The following is an 18,201-nucleotide window of genomic DNA, read 5'->3' as shown; positions in this document are numbered from 1 at the left end:
TATATATATATATATATATATATATAAATTAAGAGCCTGCAGAGATTAGCTTTGTCATGCAGTCTGCTACATCTCCCTGGATGAAGGCTGTTACTCATGCAGATCATCCAGCCCCCACTTCTGCTGTAACTCGGATTTACTCAGGACATGTGGAAACACACCTCCTCCTTGGATCCACCCGTTTTTCACGAGGCGATGAAAAAGGGAGTTTTTGTAGGTGAGCTCTCGGCCATCGCGGAGAGACTTTGCTCCTCCGACGCACAGGGCACGGAAATTCTCACAGGTCCTGGGACATGCATCCGAAAAGAGCTGCAAAAGCAAGAAGAGAAAAACACCTGTGAAATTCCTAGCGGACACCGAGTGAAATTCCTAGCTGACCTCCACTGACCAGATTCCTGTGCCCCCTCCTTCGGCAGGTGAAACCACCGCGCTGGGTGTGCTTTTGCTTTTCTCCTCTGTAACGTACCTCAAAGAGCAGCCTCCCGACGGTCTGTTCCTCAATGGCTATCTCCAGGTACACAAACACGTGCTGTTTAAAGCAGAAAAGCAAATGCAGTGAGGGAAAGGCCAGCTCTCCATGCTGCACTCACTTCCTAATGCAGGCCAGGGTCCAGCTGCCCGGCACGAATGGGCTCAGAAAAATGTCCATGGGATCGACACTGCACAGCAGCATTCCTACTGTTTCGTTTAAATAAACAAAAGAGTAGGATGTTTAACTTCGTTCTGGGCAGAAATAACCCTAACAAGATGTTAAAGTGAACTACTGGGCAGCCCTGAAGCAGTTAGTACATGGTCAGGCATCAGGGCTAGTGCTTGCCCCTTCCTGGCTGCTGAGGGGCACACAGGGTCTGCCATCCTCAGCAGGTCACGCTCCCCACTGGCCACTCCATCCCCAGCTCTGGCTCTGCCATGACAGACCAGAAACCAAGAAACTGCCACTGCTGTTCTCGTTCTCCTTCCTCCTCATGGTACTTGCCCTTTCATAGAACCATAGAGTCATTTTGGTTGAAGGGATTTTTAAGATCATCTAGTCCAACCATTAACCTAACGCTGCCAAACTACCACTAAACCATGTCCCTCAGCACCACATCTACCCATCTTTTAAATACCTCCAGTGATGGCGACTCAACCCTGTCCCTGGGCAGCCTGTTCCAATGCTTGATAACCCTTTCAGTGAAAGAAATTTTTCCTAATATCCAATCTAAACCTCCCCTGGCACAACTTGGGGCCATTTCCTCTTGTCCATTGCCTGTGACTTGGGAGAAGAGACTGACCCCCACCCCACTACAACCTCCTTTCAGGTAGTTGGAGAGAGTGATAAAGTCTGTCATCTGACAACCTCTCCAGCCACTTGCAGATCTTGTACTTTTCTCATGAAACAGTGCTACTTGCCTGGCTGTTTTTCAGGTATTTGCTGTAGAAATCCTCAGCAAGTGCTTGGTAAAGTGCCTTGGGCTTGAAGTCACGATAGTCCCACTCACGGTAAGACCACTTGACCAGCTTCTTCTCATCCCCCAGGAGCTGGCCATCAATGAAGCACATCACCGAGGAGGCATACGCCCACACTTCACCTCTCAGTTCCTGCATTTCAGAGGGAAAACAAAGCCTCCAGGGATTATTTACACATTTAGTGAAGAAGCAATCGGTAATTATCCACCACATCTGTGGTATTTTTATGCCTTTCCTACTTTTCACACCACAAATCCCACCAACAGGAGGGGTTGGGCAGCAGCTTTCAGTGAGTTGTGCTGATGCTGCACGTGGTTACGTGCCCTAAAGCTCTGGATGCCACTGCTACAGGACATTATCGTGATGACAGTCCCCTGGGTGTCACTGTAGGGGCAGCTCAGACTGAATAGGAAAAGTGCCTGAAGAGCCCCATCCTGCCTCGGGGATCTCTGAGGATGTTAAATAAATTGGAATGGAAAGGCTCACTTCCAAAGTCTGTAGATGGAAGATCAAGCTGGGAGATGCTGCAGCCCCAGGGAGAGGACTCGTGTCTGAAATAACCTGAGGAAATGAGAGTTACCTTCTTTTTCTCCTGTAAATATTCATGCCATGCAAATTCTACTAACGGCTGTATTACAGGATCTGCAAACTTGCTTGGAAACTTCAGCTTCAGAGCCTAGATTTTCAAGTTAAGGAAAAAAGAAATTACTTACAAGCAGTTTAATACCACCCCCATCCTATCAGAGCTTGTATTTCCTCATGAACTACAACCTAAGCCACGTTCTAATCCAGTTATTGCACTGCACCCCTCGTGTCTCTGCTGTAACTCCTGACACTTGCAGAAGTACATGCAAATCGCTCTAAATCCCCTTTTGCAGATGTAGTGGGTGTCTTCTTTTTTTATACGAAGAGTTGCTTCACAAATATTATTGAATTGGGCTGGCAATCCCCTGCCATGAGATGAATATAAGCAGTGAGACATTCAAAGATGTTGCTGAGCGTCATCAACTGCATTTTTGTGTGGATTTTGCACACACAGGGAGTCACAGTCCACTACTGTCCCAGGAGATCGGGCTCAGGGCCTTGGGGCAAGTGAGTGGCTGCCAGGTGAAAGTTTCCAGTCCCTGTTGCTTGTACCACTGCCGCAGGAGCACACTGTTATTCAGAGATGGGACCTTCTTGCCCATCAGTTTAATCTCATCTCCACGTGGGCTGTGGCATGCAAGTGTCACAAGCTGTGGCTTAAAGCCAGCCCAGCTGGCCCAAAGTGAAGAAGTGACTTTCTGTTCAGCTCATGGTCCCTGTTGCTATCGTTGGGATGCTGGCTGGAAAAAAACAAGGAGAAAAGCCAAGAGGCACCCCCGCTGTGGCTATCGGCTTGGCTTGTCCTGAGACCTGCTGAGAGACAGCAGGGCTTCAGCAGCTGTAAGCAATGCTGGGGAACAAGTCTGGCAGATAAACTCCTAGGGGCAGGGGGTGTGTGAAGGTCAGTGTTGTGCACCCCATGGGAGGCTGCGTGCTCCACATCCACTGGACAGAAAACCCTGCAACACCCTATGAGGTTTGTAGCTTTTTGCTTTCTTATTTGCACCAACAGAGCTGCTTTAAGGGACTTGCCATAAGCTGCTGAGCAAGTCGGGCAGAGCCCTGGTGCGCCTGGAATCTCATACGGCATCACACACCTGCAAAATTTCTTGGAGGTGTAGAACAAGGAGGCGAGGATGCTGCAATGGAGATCCCCCCTAGCCTGAGCCCATAAAGCCTCAACGCCTCTGCCTGCACCTGGCAGCACCAAAGAAGAGCAGAGACCTGAAAATCTGATTTTCTTCCTAAATGCCACCACCACTGGGTGCAGGCATTCCTCTGCTTATTTACTTCCAGCCCACACCTCTCCTCGCTGCTCCCAACCCGGCACTGGGGTTAAAGCCTGGGGGTTACCTCTGCTGCGCACTTGGCCACGTGGAAAGCTGGGTCCTGGAGCAGTCCCACCACTGTCACCGCCACCCGCTGGGAGCCCATGGCACCCCGGCCACCATCAGTGAGTGTCAACAGAGCCCAGCTCCACGGCAACGCCCGACACAACACACACATGTCCCCCCCTTCTGCACTTCTAAGCAGTTCCCAAGACTAACGTAAGCGGGTTTCAACCACGCCAGAGGCTGGGAAATGCTCTGATTTATGTTTTCCCTTGAAGGAAGGAAAACAAAGTTACACAGAAAGCATGTGGCAGAGCAGAGGACTGAAGCCAGCTCTTTCCAGAGCTCACGATGGATGCTGTCAGTCCAATCATTTAAAAGAAAGGATGAGGATCCTGTTGCTAAGGGTGGCTAATAGCAGATGCCCAGCAAAAAGTGTTAAGAACAAGCAAACAGGAGAGCAGCGCTTCCCCATTGCTCTCCCAGCCTCTGGTGAGCCTCTGCTCAAGGATTTCCCAGTATCTGTGGGATATCTGTATCTGTATCACTCCACTTTAGTGGTTCTTTTTCATGCAAACTTCTTTGCTTTTCCAACCAAAGTAAAAACCCGACACCCACAAAACCCCGTGGCAATGAGATTTACAGCTTAATTACAACCTGTGTGGAGTCTGCATCTCCTTTTGATGTGGCAACTCCCACCACAGCTGTATTCACTGGGCGCTGCTGAGACCTCTCTCCCGCCGGGCAGAGCGGTACGGCACGTCCCGGGGCAGCTCCAGAGGGGTCCCAGCTCCCACAACACAGCTTCGTGCCACGGAGGCAGCTTCGTGCGCTTTGGGGCACCACGATGATGCAGCACCTGTGAAAGCGGTTTTGTGGGACAGCTGTAGGTTCAGCACGGCTGGGTCGGGTCACTTTGCAGCTCTGAGCAAGGTGAATTTTAGGAAAAAACGGGCTGGAAGTGACAAGACTGAATTGTATGTCACGTCAAAAATTTGAGTAACTTTTAGTGACAGCACGGAGCAACAGAACAATCAAGAAATATTTAGCTGGGGTTTTTTTACTGATAATTTCTAGGCATGGAAATTCTTACTGTCATTGTGGGCAAGAAAGGGAATTAACTATAAACATGCCACCAATAGTCAATTAATAGTCAAAGTCAAGAAGAAAAGCAACAGTAGCCAAATAAGCTTAATATCATTAGCCAACAAGCCAGTAATATCACTAGCTGTACAAGACTGTTTTCTACAAATTTATGATGGCCTTTTTCAAAAAACAGCAAGCCAAGAGCCACTGATTACTTGCTGCCTCTATCCATTCTGGCTTTTATTTCTCCCTTTTTTTTTGCATCGCTTTGTAATTCAGGTACATTAAAATCTATTCAACAGGTTGCCAATTATCTAAATTATATACATCGAAAAACTGGATGATTATTATTCATTTTGGCCTCTTTCTGCTACTAGTTTATGACAATACGTTGTTGTTCTGCGAGCTCATTCATATTTCTCAGATGAGCATAAATGTTAAGAGCGTGGTAAGAGGTAGATGGGACTTTGCCAGCTCTGCCGTGCTCCGCCAGCTGCAGAGACGTGCCGTGCTGCATTCGGTTTGGAGAGAGTGACAATTACCATGAATAAAAGCCTGGAAAGAAGTATAGAATAGTTTGGATTGGAAGGGACCTTTAAAAGATCATCTAGTCCAACCCCTGCAATAACCAGGGATGTCTTCAACTAGATCAGGTTGCTCAGAGCCCCATCCAATCTGACCTTGCATATTTCCAGGGATGAGGCATCTACCACCTCTCTGGGCAACCAGTGTTTCACCACCCTCAGTGTAAAAAATGTCTTCCCTGTATCTAGTCTAAATCTAACCTCTTTTAGTTTAAAGCCATTACCCTTTGTCCTATCGCAACAGGCTCTGTGAAAAAGTCATTCTCCATCTTTTTTTCTTATTCCCCTTTAGGTACTGGAAGGCTGCTACAAGGCCTCCCTGAAGCCTTCTCTTCTCCAGGCTGAACAACCCCAACTCTCTCAGCCTGTCCTCATGGGAGACATGAAAGCACAAGAAAGCAAAACAAGTTGTACAGCACATTTAAAAAATGACACTGAAAGCCCTTCAAAGGCATCGGGTGAATGATTAGGAATGTATCCCATGTGAGCTTTCAGTTAAGGTAAAGTGGGAAAAGAGTAAAAAAACCCAACAAACCAGCACACTAGGGTAGGTCTTAGCAAACACCAGCCATGAACTTGATCACGGTGACTAACCAGCTAAGATAGTAAAACAAGTGTTTTACAAATAAAGAGATTCAAGTCAAACTCTTCCCTGGGCGACTGGCAAGATCAATGCCAGGCTCAACGCTACTACCTTTAACCTGTGAACACACATTCAGTTTGAGAGAGTTCATGGCCAGGTAGTCATCTCCTTGTCCACCGAGATGCTAAGAGGTAATTGCTGTAAAACCCCTAGCAGTGCTTTCTAAGTCTGTCTGAGCAGAAAAGAGAGCATAAAACAAAAATTAAAAAAAAAAACCTTGCAAAGTAACACATGCTGGGTTGAAGCTTTTCCTGCTGTCAGGGTAATTTGCTTTCCCAGCTCAAATGAAATATTCTGACATTCATTTATCAAAAACAAGATGCTGGACTGAAGGCCTGTTGGTCTAATCCACACCGCCAGCATCTGGGCTTCCACACACAGAACAGCAAACTCTCCTCAACTTTAGAGTGGCGAGGTCAAGAAACGCTACTTAGAGCTAAACCATGAATATAACTGGCAAGCAGCATTCAGTATACACACAGTACTCAAATACCCACTCAACACAGTGTGCTTCCTCGACCCCTCAGGAATTTGTTTCAACTTTCACCTGAGGAATCAGCCAAAATCTTCAGAAAAAGCCACATGCTTCATACACATGCATTTGAAAAAAAGAATAGTAAAATCCTCTTAGAGTTCAACTACACCGGGTAACTTACAACTGGAGTAGAAGAAACACAATGGTGTTAATTGCTCACAAAAATAGATCTTTCTGTAGCCTACTTCTTTGCCTGCGTTTATGTCCAAAACCCTAATCTCACTTTAACATAGTAAGAAGTGAGATGGATTTGCTAAGAAGATTATGTGAGAAAAGGAGAAGCTAAGGTGTTTACTGCCTAAGGAGTAAAGATACTTAGAGAGCTGCTGTGAAACATAGTTTTTCAGGCATGCATTTTTTTGCTAAATGCTTCTTAGCAGCAGCCAGACTCAACAGCAAAGCTGAAGGGGTTTCCTTTCAAATTCAAAACAATCCCAGGCTTTAGTTGCAGCCTTAAAAATGCACACACAGAAGAGGGATTTATTTTCACCTTTAATAGAAATGCATTCACTAGAAAGGAAGCAAATGGTGTCAAAAAAAGCAACGTTTGTGGTATGAGAAATGACACGGGCTTCTCAAGCGCAAGCTACAGTCCGTGCTGACAGTTTAAGGAACACAAGTGCAAGGTGAGTCACTGCTGTGCTATTCTCAGAAGCTCACTTCTTTGCTGGTAATTTGATAGAAAAGCGTAAGAAAAATTCAAACCCCAAACTTCATTAATTTTAGTGACGGCAAAAACATCAAGCATTCACTATGTGAGAGTGGCTCAAGCATAATTGTAGCATCGTACTTCATCCTGCAAGAACTTCATAATGAACAAATCAAAGTTCAACAAAAAGAGGAAAGCATTTAAGTTATTATACTGCTTGTCTTGGAATTTAGCTTGTAACCAGCTTTTAAGCATTTCAGGGTTCCCAAGTATACAGCAGAGAAGGACCTCAGTGCAAGCTCCTGTAAACTTATGATCAGACAGTATTATGGCTGCACATTACAGTATTTTAGAGAAAATCAAAGTTGTTAGGATGAAACCTCCCTAATATTTATCGTTAACTTGAATTTGTACAACTAGTTAGATTTTCACAGATGTTGTAACAAGCTTCACTTGTATTTTTTCATCTGTTCTTGCAGCATCAAGACTTCAAGCTCCTGAAGTACAACGGCAGAATATGCTGGTTCTTTTTGGTGGTAGAAATGTACAAACTGTAATTCTCCATTCCAAGAGGGAAGAACAAAACACAAAAAGCCTAACTGGAATTTGGCTGTGGGACATTTTCTTTGTATTGATTTACTCCCACTGTGTACCCTTTTCGTGATCCATTTATAAAGAAACTGATCTAGTACTTGGACAAAATGGAGACAGTCACCCAAACGCCAGCAGCACATGGTTGGGAGCCAGCTGAGTAGTCTGGACTCAAACAAGGAATGTTACCCAGAATTTGGGCTCCCCAGAACAAGACAGAACTGAAGCACTGGACTGAGGGAAGCAGAAAGATGCCAAGGTGATTGAAGAGCTGGAGCATGTGATGGAAAAGGCTGAGAGAGCTGGGTTTGTTCAGGCCTTAAGAGGAGAAGGCTTTGGGGGAGCCTTACTGCTGTCTTCAACTATGTAATGGGATGGTGTAGAGAAGACTGAGCCAGACACTTCTTGGAGGCACAGCGGTAGGCCGAGAGGCAGTGGACACAAACCAGAACATAGGAAATTCCAATTAAATATAGGAAACGTTTTTTTCACTGCGAATATGGTCAAACACTGGAACCGGTGGCCTAAAGAGGTTGTGGATCTCCATCCTTGAAAGCATTCAAAACAACCTGACAACAGTGACATGATCTAGGCGTACCTGCTTTGAGGAAGGTGAGGATGAGATGGCCTCTGGAAGTCCTTTCCACCTTAAGTTTTTCTATTGTTCTACCCTCTAGGCTTTTATGCCAGTGACTCTCTCTGAGCAGTCATATAAGCCACACATATACAAAGATCTTTTGTTTTGCTTTTAAATTCTCCTGCTAATGCCTTAATTTTTTTCATTTTTCATTTGTTAAAACACAAAATACCAACGTAAATCACAAATATGACATTTTAAAACTGAAGTGATGATTGACCATGTTGCTTTAAGCAGCAGGGGCATTTTATCTGGATTTTAGCACACCAGTACACTATGTGAGATGTGACCAGTAGCCAAACTTGAACATGCAAAGCATGTATTCCGGCATGGCATTTTATTAAGATGTCAAATCTTTTGTGTTAACAGTCAGTCAGTCATTGAAAACAATCTGTACACATCTAATCTGGTCAGCAAAAATAGCTGTACAACTGCAGCGCGATATGCCCCATTTATACAGCTCATTATGCTCTGAAGTGATTCTATTCATTGTTCAAATCCCCACAAAAACAATTACCAGCTTTTATGTATATTAAAAGTAACATTAAATCCTGCTCTCAATAGTACAAAAAAATAACACTTTAAACATACACTGGCTCCTAAGCTTAGACCGAGTCCTGTCAGGAAGAGAATTTTGCACCTCAATAGACACTGCCTTCAACATCAAGAGCTCTTCAAAGTGCTTGGTGGAGCATGTGAACACTGTCCCCACTTACTAAATGAAGAAACTAAGGCACAGAGGTCAGTTACCCTGCCCACAGTCACACAGAGGAGTGGTAGAACTAACAGAGCAGAATTTGGGCTTCTCAGTTGTCCAGAGTAACCACCGCATCTCACTGCCATTGTTCAAGTGCAATGGCTTAAGCACTTCCAAGGAGCAAAACTTGTACAGCACACAGTAAACAGAAGGGGCGATCAAGGGCCAGTCAAATGCTGCAACAATTTCAACCCAAAACAAATTTGGTAGTCAATAAATCAAAATGCACTTAAGGGAATGATCACATGCAAAATTAGACATTAACCTGCAGAGAGAAAGCTCATTATAAGGCCGTTTAGATACAGTGCTAAGGGACATGGTGTAGGGGATGACTTTGTAGAGTAGGGTAGATGGTTGGACTCGATGATCCCAAGGGTCTCTTCCAATCTAGATGATTCTATGATTCTAAGACACATGGTGTTAGTTGTTCAAACACTGAACAGTAGTAATGTTGACTTCATCAGAGAAGTCGTACTTTCTGATCAGCAGACATCTTAAACACTGTTCTTCTACCAGCAGGGTACACTCCCCTGGAGAGTCACACAGAAATGCAAGTAAGGGGCCAAGTATCTCCTCAGCAGGCATGGATGTGTGTGAGGCACAAAAAACCGCACATTAACCGCTTGTAAGGTATGGACTAAGTGGTAGAGAAATACCAATCTGGAAAAAATTTAAAAAGTCTAAAATAAATAAGGTTAAGAAAACTGAAAGCCACCCATCAAAAATCACCAAGAAATACGTCTTCAGATAGATTATGCTGCAGAAAAAAAAGAGTTATGATACGTGTAATCACTACCTGGATGAGAAGCATGCTATAGCCTAGCCCTCTGATGACAAATAAGCATTTCAGAAAGCCTGTCCTTGAATAGGATGCTCGCGAGATGACTCATTTACTGACAGAGACTGCTGATGGGATTCAGAAACAGGTACACTTTGATTCTGTTCTTCACTGATTTGATGGGAAGGAACCGTATCTTGACTAGAGTGAGACTGTTGACTTGATTCCTGAGTCAGCTGCACGTGCTGAGCTGGATGTGAAGATCCTGCTAAGTGGATTTCTTCATTTTGTCCTTGATGAGCATGGAGATGTTCTAGTGCTTCCTTGGAAAGAGTGATGACGTGCATTTGTTCAGGCTGGGCAGTCTCTATTTGGTTTGCAATCACATTGATACTTTGGATTTGTTCTGCTTGCTCCTGCTGAGCTGAAAGCAACAAGTTTTGCAACTGCTGTGGCGGCTGAGCAAGCAGTGTGAGGTTAGCAGCCTGCGCTGTTGTCATACTTGGGGCATTTTCTGCAGCAACAATACTAATGCCTTGGTTATGACCAGGCATGAAGTTTATATTATGTACTGCATCTGTAACCAGGAGTTGAATTTCCTGCCCTCCAGAGGTGGCGAGTTGATACTGCTGCAGCTGAAGGATGTTTCTCACTTCTTCTGAATTAGCGTTGGTGCTCGGAGCAGCGCTGGCTTCCTGAAACTGCTTCTCCTTGCTATGGATTTTTAAGTGAGACTTCAGGTTGTCCAGACGAGCAAACTGCAAACTACATTCTGGGCAGGAGAAAGGCTTTTTGCCTGTGTGTAAGATACAGTGTCTTCTCTTTGCACTGGAATCGGAGAAGGATTTTCCGCATATACTACAAGAATATGGCTTTTCTCCTCTGCAAAAGAATATATTTGATCTCATTAAAATATTCCCTTTGACAGTGCTGCTTTCTGCAACTTATTATAGAATAAAAAGCTTGAATTACTCTGTTTTGCTAAATCATAAGCACTTAAGAATAGTGACGTTAATAATGTTCTCTATTTGACTTCCTAATTATTTCCATTTGACTTCACAAATTGTACTTTCATATTATATTATCTCTATAGCTCTTCAGTATATAACTGCCCTCCTGTCATAATACCAGAGGTACAAATTCTGCGCTGCTAGACCTTGACAAGACTGCAACAACTCCGCGTAACTGTAAGCACGGCCATTTAAAGAACGTTTATTAGTAAGAATGTGGGCTTTAAATCAAAAAGAAGTGTCCAAATCCTAACTTGCTGCCCATCTCAAAGGGATGAGATATTTTACTGGAAATGTTTCCTTTTACCTAAGGCCCACAACAGTTCTCCAATGACTTAAAATCTTACATTCCTTTATCCGATACATCCCACCGACACAGGTAAAAGAGAACTAATGCTACTAAAGAAACATAATAGAGTACAGGGAGACAGGACAATGTTCCAATAACTCTGTTACACCACGTCAAAAAAATTCCCAGTAAAGTTTCCATATAAATAATACAGTAGTAAGTATACTGTCATTAAACAGAAGAATCTTACAATGTCTTGGCACACTAGTATTTAACAGTGCAGTTCTTTCCACTACTAATTACTTCTTTAAAATAGATTAAAAAAAAAATCTTTTACCATCGATTCAAAATGCAAACAAGCCCTGACAACCGTTCTATAGTGGAACAAGCACTGCATACTGGTATCAGACTTTCATTACATTCTTTAAAACTGTAACTTCAAATTAGCTATACTCTACCTGTGAATTCTAATGTGAGTCTGCAGAGAACTTTTAGCTGTAAACGATTTGCCACAAATTTCACAAGTGAATGGCTTCTCACCTGTCAAAAAGAAATTTGACATTACATTTATACAGCACTTCCAATCAATATATTAAACATCTTATATGTTACCATACACAGTATCAAGTGTGTAATGTCAAATCCTCATGCTTCTGCCATAGGTCAAGACAGATATCTGAAATTGAATAAACTCAGTAGCTAAACAAGGGTGTAGTATTTTAAACGTACATCTCTGATGTTTCTCCTCTTTGAAGATGAAGAATTAGGTGATCCAAGCCCTCACAGCAACAAAAACCATACCTGTGATACAGGTGCAGGTATTCCATGCCCACCAGACAAGTTTGCAAAAGGCTGACCCTGCACTAATAGGCATTAATGCCAGGCTGGCGTGCAGCACCATGCCCATGAGTAAGCCCAGATTTCCAAACCTGAAAAGTGAATCCATTATCTTAACAAGTTGGCTGGCTTCCTATAAGGGTCCATCACCCTAAACGAATCCTAATTCAGATCATAACATATCCTTATTGCACTGAGCTTCTTTATGACACTAGGCATGAGACTTCTCACTGTGGAACTTTACACCATCCAAGCATGCTAAAATCAGGGATGGGGCAGAAGCCACTTTCCAAGGAAGCTTCACATTTAGTACAGAACTGCAATGCTTAGTAGCTTTCATATGGCTTCAGAGGGCAGGGGCAAAGTACGAGAGAACAAGAAACGTTTGTCAGAAGGGACACCACCCTCACCACTAAGTCCCAGCCTCCTACTGAAAACAGGAGTAACTTCCTAATTAGACTGCACTTTTATGACATTCTTCTGCCAAAGCAGAACAGTCATATCAATCTTAACATCTGGCCCCAAATTTCTTAGAATTTTACTTCTTGCTTTTGAGACGGGACAGATCAATTGCTATTTCTGCATCGTTAATACTGGTATCTGGCCTGTCTTCTGGAAGCAAAATACATTGCAAGCCAGTTTCTGCTAGAACTCATCTTAGTTGATCTATTTTTGCAATTTACCTTGCTACTATGCTTCCTCTTCTCATTTCCCATTACAATTATAGAGCTGTATCAGCTTCAGATACAAAACAAGCTCTAGGCAATCCTACTTTAGCAGGGGAGTTGGACTAGATGATCTCTATGGTCCTTCCAACTCTAAAAATTCAGTGAAATTCAGTGAAAACTGTTGTGTGTGTCAACAAACAATACGTTCTCCTCAATAGAAAACGCAGCATTTTTAAGTACCAGAAGTGAACACTATTCTGGATACACCAAAAGCTCCCAAAGGCATAAGTTCTCACCTCATTCTATCCCAGGGAATTTAAAGCTGTGTTATTTTCACCAAGGAAGAGAAGGAAATGAATGGGATACATAACTTGATCTTGTGCGTACTTTTCTACAACTGCAGGCAACAGACTTAATAATTTGATTTGGGGAAGAAACAATCACCACTGTTTATAGCTATTTTAAAAGAAAAAAACTTAGCCTTCAAAACTATTTTAAGAAGCTTATGCCTTGTTATCACGAGATGGTAGATCACCATTTTTATCCCTGTTATCCAGCCATTCAAGTATCACCCTGTCCTCTAAATCTCTTATAACACCTTCTGACTCACTGGCATTAAATCATCCTTCCCAGCCCATCTCTTGCAAACATCTGGTTTATTACAGCACAATAAAAAGGTAAATGGAAATAATTATTTTTCTGGTCAGCAGCATTTTTTGTGAGCACCTATCCCTCCCAGACAGGGGTGCCCAACTCATTCAGGACGTACGCTTTCTGTTACTACTTCGCCACATACATGCTGGATGCTGATAGAATCCTGGATATGGGAATGCAGTTTATCAGGGAAGAGCTAATGGGCAGCTAATGCTGCAGGCTTTATAAGAATAGGGAAAAAAAAGCTCTTCCTGTAACAGGCACCACTTCTGCACTGTTGTAATACAAGCTCTTCTGAGTTCCTACATTCTTGATCTCAAATCCCTTCATTATCAATACCGGCATCATTATGTATAAGTAGAGCAGAACTTCATCCCACAGAGACAAGTGTCATTTGCTTAACATTGTTTTGTCTGTATTACTTCAGGGAAAAAAACCAAACCAAAACATGATAGACAAAATTACCTGTATGTGTCCTTAGATGTTTCTTTAGCTGAGCTGCATCCATGAATTTGCGACGACACTGGTTACATTCCGGCAGTGAACGGCCTTGTCGCAATAATAAAAAAAGTGTCAGTGCATAAGTGATCCCCTGTATCTCTTCAGTGACCTTTGTTAAAGCACTTTCCTGTAAAATAACCACTTTGATATAATATAGAGATAAAACAAAAGGTGAATCACTGCCTCCTCCCTATCTTAATTGCCACACTCCTATTTCTCTACTGAATATTATCATAGGAAAAGAGGGGACTGACACCCGCTCCCCTCCCACCCCAAACATGCCTTCTCTTGAAGCTTTGTAAATTCTGATATTTTCCACCACTTCCTGTGTGTGTAGCTTAATTTCCATCCTGCTCCAGAAGCGAGGACACTTCTTAAAGCTTGTTCACCATTACTAGTCCAAAGTAATAGGAAACTACAAGACAATTTGCACAACAGGCAGCAGACACAATTGTTTACACAGAGCAGGGCTAAAATAATCAAGTTGTATGTCAAATTCAGCGTAACTAAATTTTAATCATCATAAGACTCCTTCTCAATTAACTATTTTTCTAAACTTTCCACTTATTATACATCATTTTGTCTTTTTTCACCCTATTCATTCTGACACATCAGGGTAGCAGAGACTAAATACATTGCTGAAGAAGAATTTCCAGCCTTAGCCAATCTTTAAGAGGACAAATCAGCATGGACTGTATGCCAGTGCTTCAACTCAAACTTGTCATACCTGTGTGTACTCGATAGTGACTCTTGAGCTGTCTCTTTTGGCTGAAGTATTTCCCACACTGATCACAAGTAAAAGCCTTCTGCCCTGTAAAGAAAATAATTTATTAAAATGTAAGCCACATTCAAAGCAAGGGTAAGGAAATAAAGAAACCAGAACACACAAGAGACAGCAGAAACACCTTTTTTCAGAAAGGCAAATTTTTGGAGGAGAGAGGTTACTTTTGCCTTGAAATATTTACCTGTATGTAGGCTCATATGCTCCAGAAGAGAATGCTTTGTTGTCAGAGCCTTATTGCAGACAGTGCACGTGTATGGCCGTTCTCCAGTGTGCATCCGCTCGTGGACTTGAAGAGAATGCTTCTGGGAAAAGCCTTTGCCACACTCGCTGCACTTAAAAGGGCGCTCCCCTGAAAGCAAAAGATGACATTGCTAAGCATAGATGCATTATTTGTCAATAGATATTCTAAGCTGATAGCGAGACAGATTGCAATACGGTAGCTCCTAAAAAATGACTTGAGTAGTGATAAGGAGAATTAAGAAATAAGCTTCACATAACAAGAAAATAATTCTTTAAGTATCACCATACACTTCAATGATTAAACAGAGAAATGATTAACTAAACTGCAATCATGGCAAGACATAAAGGCTAAGAAATCTGCTGAAAAGAATAAAACAGCAAACGCAGGAGACACACCATCATTTGGATGAGCATGCTATTTTGGACTGTTCTCGCTGTAAACAACAGCCCACATTTCAACAACTAGCTCACATTTAGCAACAAGTCACTAAACCCTAACCCAAAAGCAGCAGCCTCTCACTGCCTACCTGTATGACTCCGCTGATGAATAGCTAAGAAGTGATTATATTTAAATACTTTGCCACAGTCTTTACAGCGAGCTTCAGAACCCGCACATTTTCTTTTTCCGTCAGCTCTCTTTACCAGTCCTTTTTCATCCTCATCACCAAGAAGTTTATAATCTTTTAGTTTGATTGACCTCCTTATTCTACGTTTGCTGTAACGGCTCTGAGTGCTCTGTACTCCTTCAGATTTGGGATCATAATTCTCATCCTTCTCAGCTGACAGATCAACAGCAGCTTCTGAGCCACAAGCAGGTTCAGTTTCTTCTGCATCTTTACTCGCTGGATCCTGTTCGCTGACAACTGTTTCTTCTTCTGCGGTGTCTTTCTTCATAAAATTTTGCTTATTTTGCATGGAGTTATTCTCTCTCAGCTGCACATCTTCGGTAGAATTTGCAGCCGATTTTTCTTCTTGGACGTTCTTGACTTTCCTCGGTCGCCCTCGTTTTCGCTTTGGTGGGTCTTCATTTTTCTTGTCACTTGCAACAACGGCTACAGAGGCTCCACTGTTAGCTGGAGCTGGTAACGCACTGCTTGGGCTATGGCTGGCCTGATAGTCTGTACAGGCCCAAACCAAGTCAGTCACTTTCAGCAGCTGCGCAGTAGCCAGGATTTGTTCTGTGCTTTTTTCGCTGGCGCGGAGGCAGCCAGTGTAGATAAATTCCAGCAGTGCCCCAAAGGTGTCTGCAACCATCCCCTCCAACATGTAAATCGACTGCCCTATTTCACCCTCATCTACAAACATCATGGAGAAGTATTCACTGCTGGCAGCAAGCAAAGCTTTATGGGCTCTGAATTGCACATTCTCCACTATCAGCGTAATGTCACAAAGAAAATCCTTTTTCCTTTGTTCTTCAAAATTAGCTAGAATGGTATCTTTGTGAGCCTTGGAGTGGATGACAACCAGTTTCTCAGAAGCATCAGGAGCTGTTTCTGCCATTTTTACGGCGCATATGAAAGGAGGTGCCTACAAAAACAGAATAGCTTTAATTAAGAAATATTCTAGAAGTCTGCATCATAAGACAACAGGCAACAAGAGTTCAACAGTTTCCGAAAGAATTCAGAAGCCTCTGAACTTTCTTTAAAAATTTAACACTAATGCTGACACAAATTTTCTTCAAAAACTGCTTTTAAATCCTAAGAAATGTCTACAGATAGTTTCTTCTTAGATCAGAATCACTGCCTATTATTTCACTTGTTTATCTCCAACGTACTGTGAGCTGTATAGCATCTAAAAAAAATGGCTACCCCTTCTGAAAACTCCTTTCACAACTAAAACAATCGGACAAAGAGAAGTCTTTGTTCACAACTCCTAAGTGGAAACAAATAATAATAAAAAAAAAAAGTCACCCGCAGCTTCATCCCTGCGGATGTCACATTTCAGATTATTTGGGGACAAGGCCATGAAATCCTCTAATCAATGAGAAAACTTCACTGGCATCATTGTGGCAGGACTCCATGCCGACTTTTATCCTTCTGAAAATTTTTCTTTCAGAACACTTACCGATTAAGCTTCAGCCTATGGAGATGGACAACAAAAGCCAAAAAGCAGGAGCTTTTTCTAAGACCACTGTTTAACTATGCTAACTATTGAACACCCATCTGGCTTGCTAAGCATCTTCAATTGTAAAAATGCAAAAAAGTTAACAAAAAAAAAAATCCAGCAATTTCAGAAGAATCCACCAAATACTACACAAGAGATGTGCTATACCTCCTTTCAAGAGGATCAGCTGAGCCAAACGTGAAACAGATTAGCTACCTGCCATCTTAAAATATAAAGCTGTAATTTTAAACACAAACATGCATTTAGCAACACAATCAGCAAGCACAACAGCTCTGATTATTGAAGGAATGCTATAAGAAACCATATGCCTTCATACAGATGATATCTAAATGCTACGGAGGTGGCCACCTTCAGCCCCACTCAGCTATGGAACAGTTCATTCCGGAGCCAAATTGTGTATCTGGGAACGTTAATTTCTGGCAGATGCGAGCCTGCTGTTACTGGAGTACCCTAAAGCATGGCTGCAGGTCTGACCCCACCTTGCCCTACAGGGGATGACATGAACCCCTGAAGAGTTGCTGCCAACTCTGCCTGCAGGCATTCCCTAAGACCAGACAGAGTAGTAGGTGTTCATGGAATCACGGAATTGTCAGAGTTGGAAGGGAGCTCTAGAGACCATCCAGTCCCACTCCCCGGCCAAAGCAGGGCTGCCCAGAGCACAGCACTCAGGGCTGCATCCAGGCGGGTCTTGAAAATCCCCAGAGAAGGCGACTCAACGACCTACCTGGCTAGATGTTCCAAGGCTCGGGCACCCTCACGAGAAAGACGTTCTTCCTCAGATTTGAGTGGAACTTCCCATGTTCCAGCTTGTGCCCGTTGCCCCTCATCCTGTCACCATGAACCACCGAAAAGAGTCCGGCTCCATCCTCCCTCAACCCACCCTTTAGATACTTATAAGCGTTAATAAGGTCTCCCCTCAGCCTTCTCTTCTCCAGGCTAAAGAGCCCCAGCTCTCTCAGCCTTTCCTCATAAGGGAGACGCTCCAATCCCTCAATCACCTTAGTTGCCCTACATTGGACTCTCTCCAGTAGCTCCCTGTCTCTCTTGAACTGGGGAGCCCAGAACTGGACCCAGTTGTGGCCTCACCAGTGCAGAGTAGAGGGTTTTGCGGGTGACAATGACATGAAGGACTTTGGTATTCAATCGCAGGGTGACACCATTACTCTTTTGGCTGCAAAATCCAAACCAGCACACTCACCTAAAAAAATCACTAACCCTAGCACGGGGCTGTGTATTAGGGGAAGGCACCCGTACTGCCAGCAGGATGCTCGGACGCGCTCCCTCCATCTGCCGATGACCCGTGGACGGGATCACGGGCAACAGGCGCGTTTCGGGGGGCTGACCCCGACTAACCCCGCACGGCCGAGCAGCGAGGACAGGCCCCGCTGCGGGCGGGCAGGAGGAGGCCGCAGAGAGAGGTCTGGCGGCCCGGCGGCCCCCCTTGCCTCCACCAGCGCCGCACTGAAGCC

General features: G+C 43.6%; 2 protein-coding genes across 7 annotated transcripts in view; both read right to left on the bottom strand.

Moving 5' to 3' along the window:
- The window catches only part of PPIL6 (peptidylprolyl isomerase like 6), a 12,176-nt gene extending 8,612 nt beyond the window's left edge, over positions 1 to 3,564 (bottom strand). For all 3 annotated transcript variants that reach the window (XM_014964683.1, XM_014964684.1, XM_014964685.1), the window contains exons 1-5: positions 3,388 to 3,564; positions 2,030 to 2,125; positions 1,393 to 1,581; positions 467 to 529; positions 162 to 309 (exon numbers count right to left, since the gene is read on the bottom strand). In XM_014964683.1, the coding sequence (XP_014820169.1) occupies positions 162 to 309; positions 467 to 529; positions 1,393 to 1,581; positions 2,030 to 2,125; positions 3,388 to 3,540 (649 nt within the window). In that variant the 5' untranslated portion in view covers positions 3,541 to 3,564. The remainder of the gene's footprint in view (positions 1 to 161; positions 310 to 466; positions 530 to 1,392; positions 1,582 to 2,029; positions 2,126 to 3,387) is intronic.
- A 614-nt stretch (positions 3,565 to 4,178) lies between these two features.
- Positions 4,179 to 18,201, bottom strand: part of ZBTB24 (zinc finger and BTB domain containing 24) — a 14,300-nt gene continuing 277 nt past the window's right edge. The window contains exons 2-8 of one of the 4 annotated variants that reach the window (XR_001414378.1): positions 15,136 to 16,135; positions 14,550 to 14,717; positions 14,312 to 14,395; positions 13,549 to 13,632; positions 11,383 to 11,464; positions 9,644 to 10,507; positions 4,179 to 4,224 (exon numbers count right to left, since the gene is read on the bottom strand). Coding sequence is in view for 2 of the 4 variants with exons in the window: in XM_014964681.1 (XP_014820167.1) it covers positions 9,694 to 10,507; positions 11,383 to 11,464; positions 13,549 to 13,632; positions 14,312 to 14,395; positions 14,550 to 14,717; positions 15,136 to 16,108 (2,205 nt within the window). In the remaining 2 variants the exon portion in view is untranslated. Of the gene's footprint in view, positions 4,225 to 6,689; positions 10,508 to 11,382; positions 11,465 to 13,548; positions 13,712 to 14,311; positions 14,396 to 14,549; positions 14,718 to 15,135; positions 16,136 to 17,930; positions 18,166 to 18,201 lie in introns of those variants that run through there. The other 3 variants (XM_014964680.1, XM_014964681.1, XR_001414379.1) reach the window with 3 other exon arrangements.

The sequence above is a fragment of the Calidris pugnax genome, unplaced genomic scaffold (genome assembly GCF_001431845.1).
Source record: "Calidris pugnax isolate Ruff unplaced genomic scaffold, ASM143184v1 scaffold219, whole genome shotgun sequence".
Taxonomy (NCBI): domain Eukaryota; kingdom Metazoa; phylum Chordata; class Aves; order Charadriiformes; family Scolopacidae; genus Calidris; species Calidris pugnax.
The sequence above is the reverse complement of the archived record's forward strand: the minus strand, read 5'-3'. Positions and strand labels throughout refer to the sequence as shown.